A 17,576-nucleotide genomic window follows, 5' to 3' on the forward strand; every position below is an offset into this window, starting at 1 on the left:
TGCAAAGATGATTTCAGGCTACTTAATAGAGGAACCGAGGATGAAGACAAGCAGGAGGAAGTTTGCAGGGCTCCCGCCACAAATTACTGACGCAGCCGCTAGACTGGGCCCTGTGAATAGATACGTACCATTATTACTTGCTACCAAAGATTTTTTAGATGCGCTAACCTGAGCCCTGCTTTGAGCTGGATGTCCCACTAATTTCAACCTTGGCTTTTTTCTTCTTCGATGACTCTGAGGCAGAAGAGCGTTTTTCTACTGCGGGAGTGTTCAAAGCTCTCTTCTTAAAGAGCTCCCGATCTCTCAACAGTGCAGGATCCATGGTGCTGGGAAGAAGACAAAATTTGTTTAAAATGCTGCACTAGAATTATCTCCAATACACAATAGATAGCTTCATATCTTCAGCCACAGACTGAAAGGACAAAATGTGCGCTTCCAGGATAATGTCCATCATTATATACAAGTAACATTAGCTGCACTAGTATAGTCAATCAATACGTCTACTAACTACTACCTGGACTGATTACACCAATTTACACGGCCTTATTTAGGGCCAAATCCAGGTAAATGTGTAGGTCTTGGACCCAAACTAACAGCATCATTGGCATGTATAGCGGGTGACAGGAGTATGGAACACATCACAAATTTTCTAAAAGTGCTATTGACGTGAGATTCTCACCCGGCGTGGGTAAGAACCCATCCAATCCACTAAGGCAAAGAAATCAACCCATAAATTATGTGTAATACTGCTGAGCAGGACATGAGCGCAGCTCCTGAGTCAGATACTTCAGACTTCTTCCCTTAATAATTTATACACATTAATTTAAAAAATGCACAACTTCTAATAAAAAAATAAAACAAATGTATTTGAACAAGGAAAGGAGGCAACAAAAAGGAGCAAAGTGGCCAGTGGCAGGCACTCAGCCGCCACCTGCCCGGCCAGCTGCCCAGGACTGCAGGCGGTGTGGGTGCCAACATCTTGGGGGAGATGAGACTACACTCGCCCTGCAGCAGCTCGGGCACAGACATGGAGGAGACTGGCATAACACTGCTGAGCTGTGCCCACCCCGGGAGCCCCAGCCACCATACTGGCACCCAGACCATCTCCAATGCTTCACCATATTGTTCGACGAGGAATCTCACTCACAGTTCCACGCGTGACCCGAAACTCGCTGCAAAGTACCGCACTCGGAGCGGCCAATCAGCCCGCAGCCTCCGCGACGTCAGTTCCCACCAGTCCCACGCTCGCCGGTCAGATTTAACATTGTCATTATTCTTTGTCAATAAAGTTTTACAAAAAAAAAAAAAAGAAACACAACCTGTGTCGCGCTTTGGCACGTCACGGCAGTAGCGGTCGCAGCACTGATGACGTCACAGGCAGTTGTGACTAGAATGGAGTGATTAGTGGTGTCCTGGAGGCAGAATGTTCCGTGCAGACCGCAGAGCAGGCCAGTATGGCGTCCTTACAGGGAGCTGCTCCTAGTTCTTAGCTGATTTATTGGGTTAATGCTATTTCTTTCTAGTACAGAGTGTTGTATGGAGATTATAATAAACGTTTAGAAAAGTAGCTGACCGAATGCTAATGGTGTGGCATGTGCAAACTGTTAGGATTCAGCTCTGCCGGCTACAGCGGACATCTTGTGACCTGCACTTGCCGACTAGTTGTGGCCGCTTCACTCAAATCTCATACTTAAAGGGAACCTGTCAGCAGTTTTGGCCGATATAAGGTGCGACCACTGCCTTTCAGGGCTTATCTACAGCATTCTATAATGCCCCCGATCTGACCTGCAAGTGAAGAAAAATAAGTTATACTCACCCGGGGGCGGTCCGGTCCGATGGGTGTCGCAGGTCCTGGTCCGGCGCCTCCCATCTTCTTGTGACGCTGCCCTCCTGTTGCTTCATCGCTCCCCAGCATCGCGCTCCAACGCAGGTGTACTTATCTGCACTGTTGAGGGCAAAGTACTGCAGTGCGCAGGCGCCGGGAAAGGTCAGAGGGGCCCAGAGCCTGCACAGTGCAGTACTTTGCTCTGCCCTCAACAGTGCAGATAAGTACGCCTGTGCAGGAGTGTGATGCCTGGGAGCGATGAAGCAAGATGGGAGGCGCTGGACCTGCATCATCCATCTGACTGGAACCCCCCCCCTCCCAGGTGAGTATAATAAAGCTTATTTTTCCTATCTTGCAGGTTGGACCGGGGGCTTATCTACAGCATTATAGAATGCTGCTTATCAGCCCTGAAAGGCAGTGGCCGTAACTCATCTGCCAAATCTGCTGACCGCTTCCCTTTAAAATAACCCAAAAGAGTAAACTAATGATCTCAAAGTTGTTTTTACATAGAAATGCATATATTCACTTTTTTACGCATTTAGTTGGCGCTTTTTGTGTGCACTACTCTGCTAACCCCTTCTCAATGACCACGGTAGGCCCAGAAAAATAACCTCACTAAGTGTGTGTTCACATGTTGAGTATTAGTGCGTGTTCACTTGTTGAGTATTAGTGCGTGTTCACTTGTTGAGTATTAGTGCGTGTTCACTTGTTGAGTATTAGTGCGTGTTCACTTGTTGAGTATTAGTGCGTGTTCACATGTTGAGTATTAGTGCGTGTTCACTTGTTGAGTATTAGTGCGTGTTCACATGTTGAGTATTAGTGCGTGTTCACATGTTGAGTATTAGTGTGTGTTCACATGTTGAGTATTAGTGCGTGTTCACTTGTTGAGTATTAGTGCGTGTTCACTTGTTGAGTATTAGTGCGTGTTCACATGTTGAGTATTAGTGCGTGTTCACTTGTTGAGTATTAGTGCGTGTTCACTTGTTGAGTATTAGTGCGTGTTCACTTGTTGAGTATTAGTGCGTGTTCACTTGTTGAGTATTAGTGCGTGTTCACATGTTGAGTATTAGTGCGTGTTCACTTGTTGAGTATTAGTGCGTGTTCACTTGTTGAGTATTAGTGCGTGTTCACATGTTGAGTATTAGTGCGTGTTCACATGTTGAGTATTAGTGCGTGTTCACTTGTTGAGTATTAGTGCGTGTTCACTTGTTGAGTATTAGTGCGTGTTCACTTGTTGAGTATTAGTGCGTGTTCACATGTTGAGTATTAGTGCGTGTTCACATGTTGAGTATTAGGTCAGTAAGCCAGTATCTGTAAGCCAAAACCAGGAGTGGAACGATCAGAGGAAAAGTATAATAGAAACATATGCACCACTTCTGTATTTATCACCCACTCCTGGTTATGGCTTACAGATACTGAGGTAGAAAACTCACCAAATACTGAATGTGGCCTTCTATTCACCTCTGGTGCCGGCACTAGCGCTCCCAGGGCTCATGTGACATTGGCTTCCCTCTCTGCCTTTGAACATATCATACATCAAGAGGAAGTCAGAGCTGCGGCTTGGCCACTCACTTCCTTGATGTCTGATACATCTGAAGGCGAGGAGAGTGAAGCCAGCGCTGATTGGGTGCAGGGCTCGCGTGACATAATGAAACGTGAGCCACAGTAGAACGGCACCGGCACTAGAGGTGAGCATAAGGACTCTCTCACACTTGTGTATAAAACGTACAAGGGCAATCCGAAAAAAAATCGGATTGCACTCGGACCAATATTCTATGAGGCAGTGCAGATCTCCATATTTATTTCTCAGCTGTGTTCAGCATGAGCAGAAAAACATTCAAGTAATCTAATTTACTTAATAGATGAAGAATGGTTCAGAAAATCTGCAACATGAAAAACTCATTGTATGAGTGTAGCCTAAAGTTTTAATAATGCCACAGCAGTCTGGATTACTGAGTCCAGAAGTTGGACCTCATTCTAACTGCTCCAATCTAGTCTGCACGCTAGAATGGAATGTCGGAAAAGAAGGTCCAGTTTATGAGGCAGCTTATTTCATATACAGTACACTATTCTTAATTAGGGAAAACATTGCACTGATATTTTTATAAGCCTTTAAAAAAATTACTGATGAGCTAGGAGCTTAAAGGGATCCTGCCAGCAGGATTGTGCACAGTAACCTACACAGTGTCAGGTCGCCGCCGTTATACTGATTTAAATGATACCTTTGGTTGATGAAATCCGTCTTGTGGTTGATGTTTAGTCTGTATTTACAGTTTTCAGTTAATTATATGCTCGTGATTCAGGGCGGGCCTGTGTTGGCGGGGCTTTATATGGTGCTTTGTTCTCTTATTCATCCTTATGGGCTCATGACACGTCACTGATCCTTCAGACCCCTGCCCCCTATTTTACTAATGCTTATCATTGTGGGGTAAAAAAAAATTACATTCAACAAAATTGCAGCACTTGTACAGTAAGGACATGAAAAATGTGTTGAAGACCAAGTGCATTAAGTATTGAAAAAAGAAACCGCACTTGCCATTGCTTCTTAAAAAGGGTTAATTACCTTTATTCCATGTGGCGGCACAATCCTTTAACATGTTTGGACCCGCAGAAGCGCTGGGATAGGCGGGAAACGGCTGTTATCCTCCATCACTTCCCCGCTCTCTCTGCATGTTAAAGAATTGTCCCACCACATGGAATAAAGGACATTAACCTTTTTATAAAAAGCATTTTTACTGTGTGATAGCAACAAAACCTAAAATAAAAACTATAAATATGGTATCGCTGTAATCACACCGACCCGAAGAATGAATCCGCTTTATCACATAAACGGTAAGCCGTGCAAAAGTAAAAGGAACAACTATTCTTGTACTGCTGTCTGTTCATTCTACCTCCAAAAACCCCATACTTAACCACTCACTTATGAGGCAGATCAAGTCACTTTGGACTGTGTTCTGGTGGTGTCTTATGCATCTTTTTATCACACAAGTGTGGACGATCACAGATCTGTGATGCCAAACGGAGTTCCAAGTGTCTCCATCTGCCTCGTTATGGGAGATGATTCCATTTTGGGTTTCGTCTGAATCACATTTTTGTGGGATTTACACGGAAACCCCAACATAAGTGCTCAGCGTAGAACACAAGAATGTAAACCCGGCCTTATTCTGGAAGCGATTGAAAAATATAATGTATGCCAAAATATTACCAATAAAAACCCTAATTTATCCTGCACAAAAGCAGCCTCCACCTAGGTCTGTCACTGGAACTATAGGGGGTTCCCTATACTGGTAGAACAAAAATTCTGGAAAATCCAGTGAATTCTGTGCTCCCAAATCCAAATGCCCCCTTCCTTCTGAGCCACACTGTGCATAAACTACAGTAAGCGGCCACATGATTGGCATTATTGTAGTGCGGAGAAGGCATTTCATTTACAGGTGTGTATCTCCAGAAGCACAAGCTGGGCACAATTTATGGGGACTCTACACTGTATGGGGACATAATGTATGGGTACTAATCTGGCAGATTTGCAGTTCTTAAAAAAAAAAGCCTGACATGGATGTTAAGAAATAGTCACTGCAGCCGTAGATGAATTCATTGAGAGGAGTAGTTTCTACAATAGGGTCACGTTTCGTTTTTTTTCTGCCGTTCTGGTAGCTTCGGGGCTTCGCAAACTATTCTAGCAAAATATGTGCTCCAAAAGCCAAATAGCGCTCCTTCCTTCTCAGCCTTGACGTGTGACCCAACAGTAATTTTTGACAACATTTGGAGCAACACCACGTTCGGAAGAAAGTGCTCAATAAATTATGGGATCTAGTTTCACTATTAACCCTTGTGTATCTGACAAATTTGCAGCACATGCAAAAATGTCATTTTTACCACTAAAATGTCACATTTCCACATCTCAATATTATAACATTCTGTGTGGCACCTATGGATTCAAAATACTCACTACATCCCTAGATTGATTTTTTGAGGGGTCTAGTTTCCAAAATGGGGTCACTTGTGGAGGTTTCTGCTGTTTTCACATATCAGGGGCTCTTAAAATGCGACATAGCATTCATAATCTATCCCAGGCAAATAGCCCTGCCATGTGCCCAAGCAGAAGTATTTGGCCACATATAGGGTATCGTCGTATTCGGAACAAAATGTGCAACAAAATATAGGGTCCGTTTTCTCCTACCATCCATTGTGAAAATTACAAATTTGGGGCTAAAACAACATTTTTGTGAAAACATGATGACAACCTAATGTTATAAAATTTTGTGCAGTACCTGTGGGTACAAAATGCTCATTATACTCCTAGATAAAATCCTTGAGGGTGTAGTTTCCAAAATGGGCTAAGTTGTGTATTTTTTTCACTGTTTAAGCACATCCAAACACGACATGACGCCCGCAGACCATTCCATCAAAGTCTGCGTTCCAAAACTTCACCCCTTCCTTTCCGAGCCCTGCCATGTGCCCAAGAGAAGTTTTCCTCCACATATGGGGTATCGGCGTACTCAGGAGAAATTGCACAACAAATTTTGAGGTCTCTTTCTTCTGTTACCCTTGTGAAAATAAAAATTGGGTCTAAAAGTACATTTTTGTGGATAAAATGTGATTTTTTTTTTTTTTTTAATTTATTTATTTTTTTTACACTTTCACAGCTCTAGATTATAAACTTCTGTGACCCACGTGGGGGTTGAAGGTGCTCACCACGCATCCAGATACATTCCTCGAGGGGTCTATTTTCGAAAATGGTGTCACTTGTGGCGGTTACCACTGCCTAGGCCCAACAGGGGCTCTCCAAACGTGACATTGCATCCGCTCTCGATTCCAGCCATTTTTGTATTCAAAAAGTTAAACGGTGCTCCTGGAGGGTTAATAAACTTCTTGAATGTGGTTTTGAGTACTTTCAGGGGTGCTGTTTTTACAATGGTGCCATTTTTGGTTATATTCTGTCATATAGGCCCCCCAAAGTCATTTCAAATGTGATGTGTTCCCTTAGGCTACGTTCACACTTGCATAGCGGGGCTTTGTGGACGGCTGCGTACTTCCTTCCTGAAGCTCCGCCCACTTCCGCACTTATTCCATTTAGGTCCACCTACTTCTGCATGCATCCTGCGTACCTATCTTTAACATTGGGTACACAGGACATGTGGATGCGTAATTTTGATGCGCCCGCCGACGGCACGGGGACGCAACAAGTTGCGTTTAAGGTCTCAAGGACATCACCTGCGGCATTCAGTACCTCTGCTTCTTGTCTGCGGTCTACTGGACATCTCCTGGCTGCAGGTGGCTTACAGTACCTCTGCTACCTGTTTGCGGTATGCAGTATGTCTCGTGTCTGTCTGCGGCTTCTAGCACCTCTGCTACCTGTCTGCAGTCAACCAGACATTTCCAGTCTGCTTGCAGATTCCAGTACCTCTGCTACCTGTTCACAGGATTTCAAGACCTCTGCTACCTGTCTGCGGTCTCAAAGAAGTCTCCTTTCTGCCTGCAGCTTCCAGTACCTATCTGCAGTCTCCCAAACATCTCCGGTCTGCCTGTGATTTCCAGTACCTCTGCTGCCTGTTCCCGGTCTTTCAGGACCTTTGCCACCTGTCTTCTGGCTCTGGGATGTCTCCAGTCTGTTTGCAGCTTCCAGTACCTTTGCTATCTGTTCCCGGTCTTCCAGGCACTCTGCTACCTGTCAGCAGTGTCCCGGATTTCTCCAGTTTGCGGCTTCATCTACCTGTTCCTGGTTTTCCAGGACTCTGCTACGTGTCCGCCTTCAGCTACCAGAGTGTCTCCTGACCGCCTGCAGATTGTAGGACCTCTGCTACCTATTTGTGTTTTTTTCAGTTCCAGTTACCTCTGCTACCTGTTTCCTGTGTGCCTTACCTGCATGCTGCACCAACCACCTCTACTATCTGTTTCATCTGCCTGCCAACCCAGACCTTGAGCTTAGAGAGTCCACCTTACCCAGTGAGTCTAATAGGTTTTCCCAAAATCAGAAGTAATCTGCTGTCTACAGGATACGGGATAACTTGCTTCCAGTATGGGGCCCAACCACTCTGACCCCCAACATTCTCGAGAATTGGGCACTGTATAGCCCTTTCTTTAGTGAGACGGATGCACAAGCATGGCCAAGTATAGCGTTTGTATTTCTCCGGAAGTCACATTCATAATCAAAGGAACAGAGGCCCAGCATGCTCATCTCTTCCCCATTCAAGATGGAACTCTGTAGTTTTTGGGGTTTCAGAGCCCTGTTTCGGAGCCCCCATGGTCAGAACGAAATACCCAATGAAAGATAACTTGAAATTTTACGAAAACCCCTTTAACTGAAGTGAGGCGCACAAGCTTCTGAAGAGTCACAACAGGAATTTGAAGTCAAGAAGTCAAGACAAGAGCTTAATTTTAGATTTTGTAGCAGAAATTTCTTTATGTAAGATCAGATAAATGATTATATTTCTATGCGACTTTGCTCTCTTATGGTCATTTAGCATACAGCCTGTAATCAAATTTGTTTTCTGAGACGTGGTGTAAATATGCATCTTTTTAAGGGGGCTTTACACGTGTCTTTCAGTTTGCTCAGAGTAGGTGTTGTATAGGGTTAGACAAGGAAGAGTAGAACAGCCATACTTGATTATTTAGGGTGCCACCACTACCACTGGGTCAAAGGAAAAAATCGGACATTTGAAGTAACCTTCAGATACTAGTGCTGTCCTTTAAAAAACTGACATCTGAATGAGCGCTAACACTAAAATCAGAGACTGCCAGCTCACTAGATAATTGTAAGATGTATACGGGGTCCAAGACCATGCCACTCTTCTGGTATCACATCAAATGGTACAAAAAGAAAAGTTAGTCTGGCTCAGCAGGCATATATAAAAAAATCTTCAATACTTTATTTCAGAATCATTAAAATTGTAGCAAATCCAGAGAAAATCTGTACCACCATGAAATGGCTTACCAGGAAATGGGGTTTGATTTCCATTACACCACAGGCAAAATGATTACTATACATTACTAAACCGCCAGTGAGATTAAGATTATTACCAATTAACACATACAGTGCACAACATAAATGAGTGCACACCAACAGATTTGTTAGAAATCCTTTAGTTTCCTTTCAGAATCCACATTTTCTACTATACCATACTACAAAGTACTTAATTAAACAAATGTGGACCATTGATTGCAGACAAGATTTTTTTATTTTGCGAACCCAAAAATGTAATTTTCCTAGCAAAATCATTCATGACCATGTTGCAAATGTGAGTACACCCCAATGAAAGTCCTAGGCACAAAGCTAAAGTTTACACTGTAAAATTGTAATGATCAAGAATTCAACCGCAGGTAAGTCTAACTATTCATTAAGTAGGTGTCCGTCGACAGTTGACTATAAAATGGCATTCTTTAACAAAGAAAACCCCTTCAAATTTAATGCTGTCCGCAAAGGCAAATACTGAAAAATATGAAGAGTAAGGCTATGTGCTCACGTTGCAGATTTGTTGCGTTTCCGCGGCGTTTTTTCCGTGCAGAAATGCTATAAATCTGCAATGGATTATTAAAGCAATGTTAATCAATGACATTCCTGAATTGTTGTGCACATGATCTGGAAATTTCCGTCCTTATTCACAGCTTTTATTTTCCGCAGCATGTCAATCCTTTTTGCGGATCTGCAGCTTTTCTACACCCATTGTCTTCCATGGAGTCAGTCAAATCCGCAGCAGAAACGCTGCAGAATTATCAAAGGGAAATGACGTCAGACAGAGGAAGTGTGTGTGGGCGGAGAATGTGTGAGCGGAGAATATGTGCATGTCTGTCCGCGTCTGCATGTGTGTACCCATGCGAGGAACAGCCCATAGTGATTGTACTTAGGCGTCATCTGATGGGACTACTACTCCCATCTAGCTATGTCTGCTGTCACATATAACAGAGACAGTATGAGCCGATGAGTAGTCTCATCATCCGGCGCCTGTGTACAATTGTAAAAAAAAATCAAAACATTTACATAATTACATACATATTCACATACAATATACATACTCACCGAACACCTAATCCCCGATGCCCGCGTCTCCCTGCAACCAATCAAAAATAATAAACCGACACATACTTCCTGTCCACCGTAGTCCATTTAATACATGCACTTCTTTGAAATCCGCAGCAATTCCGCACTGATTTTTCCGCACCATCTGCACAGCTATTTTTTTTACCCCTTTGATTCACATTGTACTGTACATCACAGTACGGCTCTGCAGCGTTTCTGCGTGGAAAAATCCGCTGCGGATCCGCAGCAAATCCGCATCGTGTGCACATAGCCTTAAGGACTCATATGGTACTGTGATACTGTGGTGGTTATATATTTGCTGCTGCATTGATTTGACATGGGCATATAATGCCATTATATTGATGATAGGTGCCATATTTTGCTGTATTGTATTATATTACATGATTGTCTATTTTTGGGAATTTTGGATGTGGGATATCACAGCTCCTATATCAGGGTATGATTTGTGTATAGGTCTGTGTTGTATTTTTTAAGTGTTTTTAATCTTGTGTGTGGCTATTGTCTGTGATTTATACATTGTGTAAATTCTTTTTGATACTTACCAATAAAAATTTAAATAATCTTCTTAGATATGTGTTGAGGAGCTCCCATTTGTGTGGGCATGATCTTTTTTCTTCCTGGTTGCTATATGTATTTTTAAGCCCACGGTGAGCCCTCAGGCTTTATGTTTAAGTGCGGTGCCCTCCACTTCCTTTCTGTTTTTTGTAATAATACAAAGAAATGCATAAGATGATATCACAATAGTAGGATAAATAGGACTTTGATGTCTCAGTACAGGGACAATGCACACATTTGTTAGTCCGAGCCACTATCAGGGCATTACTGCCATTACTGGTGTATGGAGCCCAGTGAACAGAAGCAAAGGGGGTAAGCCTGGACTGGGTGAGATACGCTGCACAGCCTACACTAAGGTAGCACAGCTGAGCCACTGTATAAGCGGCCTGGCAGACTGCATGGAATGCTGGGACCCGTGATAATGACTTTGCTTTATTAAGCACCGGGGCCCCAGTCACTAACAGCTGCAGCTACCTACATTGTATTGTATATCGGTAACGTCAGGTGCTTCCGGCCCACCCTCTGTCTCTACGCTGCTGGCGTGCCCGGGTCCTTGTGGCACATTATATTCAGGACTGCCAGAAAGGGATTAGGTGTATGTGCCCACTCACCCATCTGACCTGCCATTTCCCCATCCGACATCCCAGTCTCCCACCCGCTGGCCCATCCACCCACTACTTTTATGCCCCCTCTCTGCTTGTGCAGCGTGAAGTCAGAGGCCGTCTTTGTCTACTGCCAGCAAACTACTAAGTACTGCTAATTCAACCCTAGTGACTGCTGCCTGCATTAAATAAGGTACAGTTGCCTGTCTTAAAGGGGATATTCTAGTAACCTAATACTTATCTCCTATACACAACATATAGGATAATTATTAGGGTCATTTCAAATGGCAGATCTTCAAGCATAATTTTGGCATGGACAGCCACGCCAACATTCTGCTGAATATCCACGGTGGACGCTTCCTACATGCCTCCCATTCATCTCTGTAGGAGACAGCGATGAGGATTGCGGGACAGCGGGTTTTAACTGCAGCGTACCTGTCCGCAGTAAAATTCTGTTTGAAAACCTGCCGTGTGAGCTGGCCCTTACAATCGAGCAGCTGCACGCATGCACAATTAGCTGCTCCACTCATTTCTGGGGGCAATGAGACTTATGGGGGCCCCGTTCTTGTGATCAGTGTGGAGTTCCAGAAGTAGAACAGAATCCACCATTCCCAGTAGGTAGTGTCACAACTCACCTCTTCCCCCTTCCTGCACAATGCCATCTGCATTGCACCGAACATGAAAACATGTATAGAAAAGTCTCTCAAGGAAATAAACAGAGTCTTCTAATGTCTTATGATATACAGTTGTCTGAAAATCTTTTTGCCCCTTCGTGATTTCTTTAGGTATGTTCCCACGGTCAGTAAATGCTGCGGGTTGAACGCTGCATACATCTGCAGCATCCAACCCGCAGCGGCAAGATACAGCATAGTGGAAGGGATTTCATGAAATCCCATCTCCACTATGCGTTAAAAGACACCCTTGGCTCACCTGCGTAAAAGGACATGCGGCGCGTCTTTCCTGACCACAGCATGTCCATTTCTGTTGCGGAGACCCTCCGTTTCCACAGCATAAAATTCCCATAGACTATCATTCCATGCGGTAAAACCCCATTATGTTCATAAACACAGGTGTATTAACTGCGGGAACGCAGCTTACTGCGCATGTGTGCTAATTTACATATGGTGAATCTTGTGACCAACCGAAAGTATATTACAGAGGAAGTGGCTGAAAGCACCGAGAGAGGTCAGTTTTAATGTCCTTTCATCCTTTCTTGTAATAAAAAAATACTTTTACAAAAATTACGTGGGGTCCCCCTTTATTTGTTAACCAGCCATAGTGAAGTAGGCTATTGGGGACTGGTATTTCAGGCTGGTAAGAATCCAATATCCTCGAACGTTACCAGCCTGAGAATACCAGGCTGCAGCAATCTGCATACCTTGGATGGTTAGCAAAAATAACCAAGGAAAAAGCAGACGGCTGCGGCCTGATATTCTCAGGCTGACGAGGCCCATGGATTTTGGCCCTCACCAGCCTAAAAATACCAGCCCGCAGCCACCCCAAAATTGGTACATCCAAAGATGCGCAAATTGCGGCACTTTACCCGGCTCTTCCCACTTGCCCTGTAGTGGTAGCAAGTGGGGTAATATTTGTGGGGTTGATGTCACCTTTGTATTGTCCGGTGACATCAAGCTCACGGCTTAGTAATGGAGAAGCATCAATAAGACACCTATCAATTACTAATCCCATAGTTAAATGGTAAATAAAGACAGCCAGAATAAAGTCCTTTAATTGAAATAATCACACAGACTCCTTTAATATTCTAAAGTACGGTAAGCCATATTTACTGCATTGCCTAATCCAAGTGAAGCCCTCGATCACCTGTAATAAAAATAAGATAAAAAACAACAATATACCATATCTGTCTGCCGAGAAGATACACATCCTGTCCCATGACGAGTCCAGCGCTGCTACATCTGGATGCCTTTGGCTGAACAGTGGCATGATGCCACCTTCCAGGTGGCAGAGCTTTCCGACCGCTGATGACCGGCGATAACTCGGTCACCGGCGATCACGTGCACTCGAGATCTCACGGTCAGCTGACCGTGAGAACTTGCATAGTGAATGGAGATAACCCCGTCCCCGACAGTCACGTTCACTGCAGTTTTCTGGAACAGCTGATCGTGAGAACTGAAGTGCATATGACTTCCGGGGACGGGGTTATGTCCTACGGTGATCAGCTGCAAGCTCTGCTGTTCTGGATGTCAAGCTGGATGGTGCATCATGCCACTGTTCAGCCAAAGGCATCCAGATTTAGCAGAGCTGGATTCGTCATGGGACAGGATGTATATCTTCTCAGCGGACTAGTATGGTATGGTTCTGCTCTATAAGGGTATACCTTGACGATTGGTGGAGCAGCTTAGTATACATTTTTTTTGCAAAAAAAGTATCAACTAAATACCCTGTTTTTTCATCTTTTGACAAGCACTTGCTTATTACTGTGATTTTTTTTTTTACAGCAGAGTATTTTTGACCTCATTGTGCTCTTTTTGTGTCTTCAAGTTTTTGGGTGGTGTGTGAACAGGTTCTTACAGACTTGTTCAATGTGCAAGTAGCCCATGTGTTTCTGGTTCCATAATTGTTCTCTTGTTTCTACAAAAGTGGGGAGTCCACCACTCCTCGTGGGTCAATTGCACTAAAGCTGTTCCATCCAGCATGTCCACATGGATATTCCCTCTCTGAACCCTGCTTATACAGGTACTATACAGATGATCAGGTTTTTAAATACATCAGATAGGGATTATATACATTAGTTAGGACTGCTCTACATGGGTATACCTTGACGATTGGTGGAGCAGCTTAGTATACATTTTTTTGCAAAAAAAGTATCAGCTAAATACCCTGTTTTTTCATCTTTTGACAAGCACTTGCTTATTACTGTGATTTTTTTTTTACAGCAGAGTATTTTTGACCTCTCTGTGCTCTTTTTGTGTCTTCAAGTTTTTTGGTGGTGTGAACAGTTTCTTACAGACTTGTTCAATGTGCAAGTAGCCCATGTGTTTCTGGTTCTATAGTATGGTATAGTGTTGCTTTTTTCTTTTCTTTTTATTTCAGGAGATTGAGGGCTTTGCTTGGATTAGGTGATGCAATATGGTTTAATTGATAATATTAAAGGAGTCCGTGTCATTATTTCAATTAAAGGACTTATTTCTGGCCTTGTCTTTTTTTGTAGGGCAGTAAATACCAGCCCTACAGAACATATAAGAGATTACAGCACAGTTACAGATAATGACTTACCGCTGATGTTCTTTCTGAATGAGTCTTCACTTTTCACGTCTTTTCCATCTGGCCCAGACCGACATGACAACTTCTTCCAGCCAGGAATCGTCTGCAGAGAATACAACAAACAAGTGCAGCATATAGTGGAATCCAAAAATGCTAGTAAATTATATATCGTTCCTAAGGGACAATATATGGTTGATGAAGGTCTTATTTGTGGATGATATTCGGACCCAAATGTGATTATAGGGCCCTTGCATAAATGGAAGTCACTCCTGTTGGAGTACAAGTATACTGCGGACTCATGTTTTTTGAGTATTGATGTATTGAGTACAGAAGTTTAACTACCTCAATATGTGGAGGTTGCACTGAAGGGGCATGACCCTGGATGGACAGTCCCTTATTATCCTGTTCCATGAAGTAATTTCTTATACCCCATACGAGTGAGTCTCTGTGCTAACCGGCAAGAAGGGGCTGTAGACTTCAGGAACATTTTATTGGGGATTAAACTACCCCATTGTTATAGTGTGTACCCCGCATAGACTTTAAGTGTCTCCTGTCTTATGCACCTTGCACTTTTTGTATTTGTGTGTTTTCGTGTTTACCATTTTAAAAAAGGTTTAACCCCTTAGTGACCGAGCCAAATTTTTGAAATCTGACCAGTGTCACTTTATGTGGTAATAACTCTGCAACGCTTCAACAAATCCCAGTGATTTTGAGATTGTTTTTTCGTGACACATTATACTTTATGATAATGGTAAATTTTGTTCAACATTTTTTGTGTTTATTTATAAAAAAATATCAAAAATTTGAGAAAAATGTAAAAAAATTAGCAATTTTCTAAATTTGAATGATTATCCCTTTAATCCAGATAGTCATACAACAGCAAACCATTAATAAATAACATTTCCCACATGTCTGCTTTACATCAGCACTATTTGTAAAATGTTATTTTATTTTGTTAGCATTTTAGGAGGTTTAAAAATGTAGCAGCAATTTTTCATTTTTTCAAAGAAATTTACAAAATTTATTTTTTTAGGGACTTATCCATGTTTGAAGTGACTTTAGGGGTCCCATATATTGGGAAACCCACAAACGTGATACCATTTTAAAAACAGCACCCCTAAACATATTGAAAACTGCTGTCAGGTAGTTTATTAACCCTTCAGATGCTTTACAGGAATTAATGCAAAGTGGTATGACAGAAATGAAAATGTGTATTTTTACCACCTAAATGTTGCTAACTTCTAAACAGGTTACTACAGCCGTCAGACTCTAAGGCCACTATTTGGTCATGAATTGCCATGGCAAACATCAGGGCCACAAAATCATGATCTGAGGGCACCAATTGTGACAAAGAAGAAGCCCCCACACTCTGTTAACCATTTATAATGATGTAGTCACTATTGACAGCAGCATCTAAGGGGTTAAACAGATTTAGATGGTGCAAATACTGATCGTGGCTGGTACAGCAAGTTGTTAGCTATAGTGTACAACCGATAGATGCTGGATTGTCATCTGTATGGGGAGGCTATTCTCTTATATCTCAGGTCAGTTAAAAGACGTATTGGCGGTCATTAAGGGGTTAAAATAAAGGTCTATTTTTAATCCAGAACGTTATATGAGAATACAACAAAGACACGTTTCACTTCTCATATTCCAGCCATCACCATCTATTCCCAACCTGCACAAACTCCTCATCCTACTGATACCCCAATACTGAGCCGCTACTACCGTATGTGTCCCTATTACTGCCCCTGATACCCCAATACTGAGCCACTGCTGCCCTATGGAAGCCTATTACTGCACCTGATACCTCAATACTGAGCCGCTGCTGCCGTATGTGTCCCTATTACTGCACCTGATACCTCAATACTGAGCCGCTGCTGCCGTATGTGTCCCTATTACTGCACCTGATACCCCAATACTGAGCCGCTGCTGCCGTATGTGTCCCTATTACTGCCCCTGATACCCCAATACTGAGCCGCTGCTGCCCTATGTGACCCTATTACTGCACCTGATACCCCAATACTGAGCCGCTGCTGCCATGTGTCCCTATTACTGCCCCTCATACCCCAATACTGAGCTGCTGCTGCCGTATGTGTCCCTATTACTGCACCTGATACCCGAATACTGAGCCGCTGCTGCCATGTGTCCCTGTTACTGCACCTGATACCCCAATACTGAGCCACTGCTGCCTTATGTGACCCGTTTACTGCACCTGACACCCCAATACTGAGCCGCTGCTGCCGTATGTGTCCCTATTACTGCCCCTGATACCCCAATACTGAGCCGCTGCTGCCCTATGGGAGCCTATTACTGCACCTGATACCTCAATACTGAGCCGCTGCTGCCGTATGTGTCCCTATTACTGCACCTGATACCCCAATACTGAGCCACTGCTGCCGTATGTGTCCCTATTACTGACCCTGATACCCCAATACTCAGCCGCTGCTGCCCTATGTGACCCTGTTACTGCACCTGATACCCCAATACTGAGCTGCTGCTGCCATATGTCCCTATTACTGCACCTGATACCCCAATACTGAGCCGCTGCTGCCCTATGTGACCCTATTACTGCCCCTGATACCCCAATACTGAGCTGCTGCTGCCGTATGTGTCCCTATTACTGCACCTGATACCCGAATACTGAGCCGCTGCTGCCATGTGTCCCTGTTACTGCACCTGATACCCCAATACTGAGCCACTGCTGCCTTATGTGACCCTATTACTGCACCTGACACCCCAATACTGAGCCGCTGCTGCCGTATGTGTCCCTATTACTGCACCTGCTGTGTGGTTCTCTGTGCCCTCTAAATTCTAAAGCACCCCTTTATAATACAGTAATACCGGGTGCAAATGCCCTTAAAAACAGTGCCCATATTTTGCCCCCTAGAAAGTAATAATGCCCTGTGTGCACCTTTGACAGTCACAGAAACCTGAGTTCCCGTTTAATAATAAGTGCCCACTTTACACTTAATAATGTCCCGAGTCCCCCCCTTACAGCTCCCCTATACACAGTATGATGCTCTTTTATACACAGTATAATGCCCCCTCACTGTATAGTACCACCCACACAGTATACTGGCCCCTTAGTAGCCCCCAAACTGTTTGATGGCTCCAACACTGTAAGATGACCCCCACACTGTATGATGGCCCCCTAGATGGCCTCCATATAGTATAATGCACCAGATAGTCCTCAATATAGTATAATGCACTCCCCATAGGACTCCATATAGTATAATACACTCCCTATAGGCCTACTCTATATTGTATAATGCACCCCATAGGCAGACTCTATAGCATAAGGCTGCTCCCATGGGCAGACTCTGTAATA

The 17,576-nt window shown here is 43.6% G+C and overlaps 2 protein-coding genes across 5 annotated transcripts in view; one reads left to right on the forward strand and one right to left on the reverse strand.

Annotated features, from left to right (window-relative positions):
- GTF2E2 (general transcription factor IIE subunit 2) overlaps positions 1-1,279 on the reverse strand; it is an 82,857-nt gene extending 81,578 nt beyond the window's left edge. For both annotated transcript variants that reach the window (XM_069743139.1, XM_069743138.1), the window contains exons 1-2: positions 1,148-1,279; positions 169-326 (exon numbers count right to left, since the gene is read on the reverse strand). In XM_069743139.1, the coding sequence (XP_069599240.1) occupies positions 169-322 (154 nt within the window). In that variant the 5' untranslated portion in view covers positions 323-326; positions 1,148-1,279. The remainder of the gene's footprint in view (positions 1-168; positions 327-1,147) is intronic.
- A 67-nt stretch (positions 1,280-1,346) lies between these two features.
- Positions 1,347-17,576, forward strand: part of LOC138652748 (putative nuclease HARBI1) — a 114,473-nt gene continuing 98,243 nt past the window's right edge. The window contains exon 1 of one of the 3 annotated variants that reach the window (XM_069743145.1): positions 1,347-1,448. Coding sequence is in view for 1 of the 3 variants with exons in the window: in XM_069743144.1 (XP_069599245.1) it covers positions 1,424-1,448 (25 nt within the window). In the remaining 2 variants the exon portion in view is untranslated. The remainder of the gene's footprint in view (positions 1,449-17,576) is intronic. The other 2 variants (XM_069743147.1, XM_069743144.1) reach the window with 2 other exon arrangements.

Source organism: Ranitomeya imitator, chromosome 1, assembly GCF_032444005.1.
Source record: "Ranitomeya imitator isolate aRanImi1 chromosome 1, aRanImi1.pri, whole genome shotgun sequence".
Taxonomy (NCBI): domain Eukaryota; kingdom Metazoa; phylum Chordata; class Amphibia; order Anura; family Dendrobatidae; genus Ranitomeya; species Ranitomeya imitator.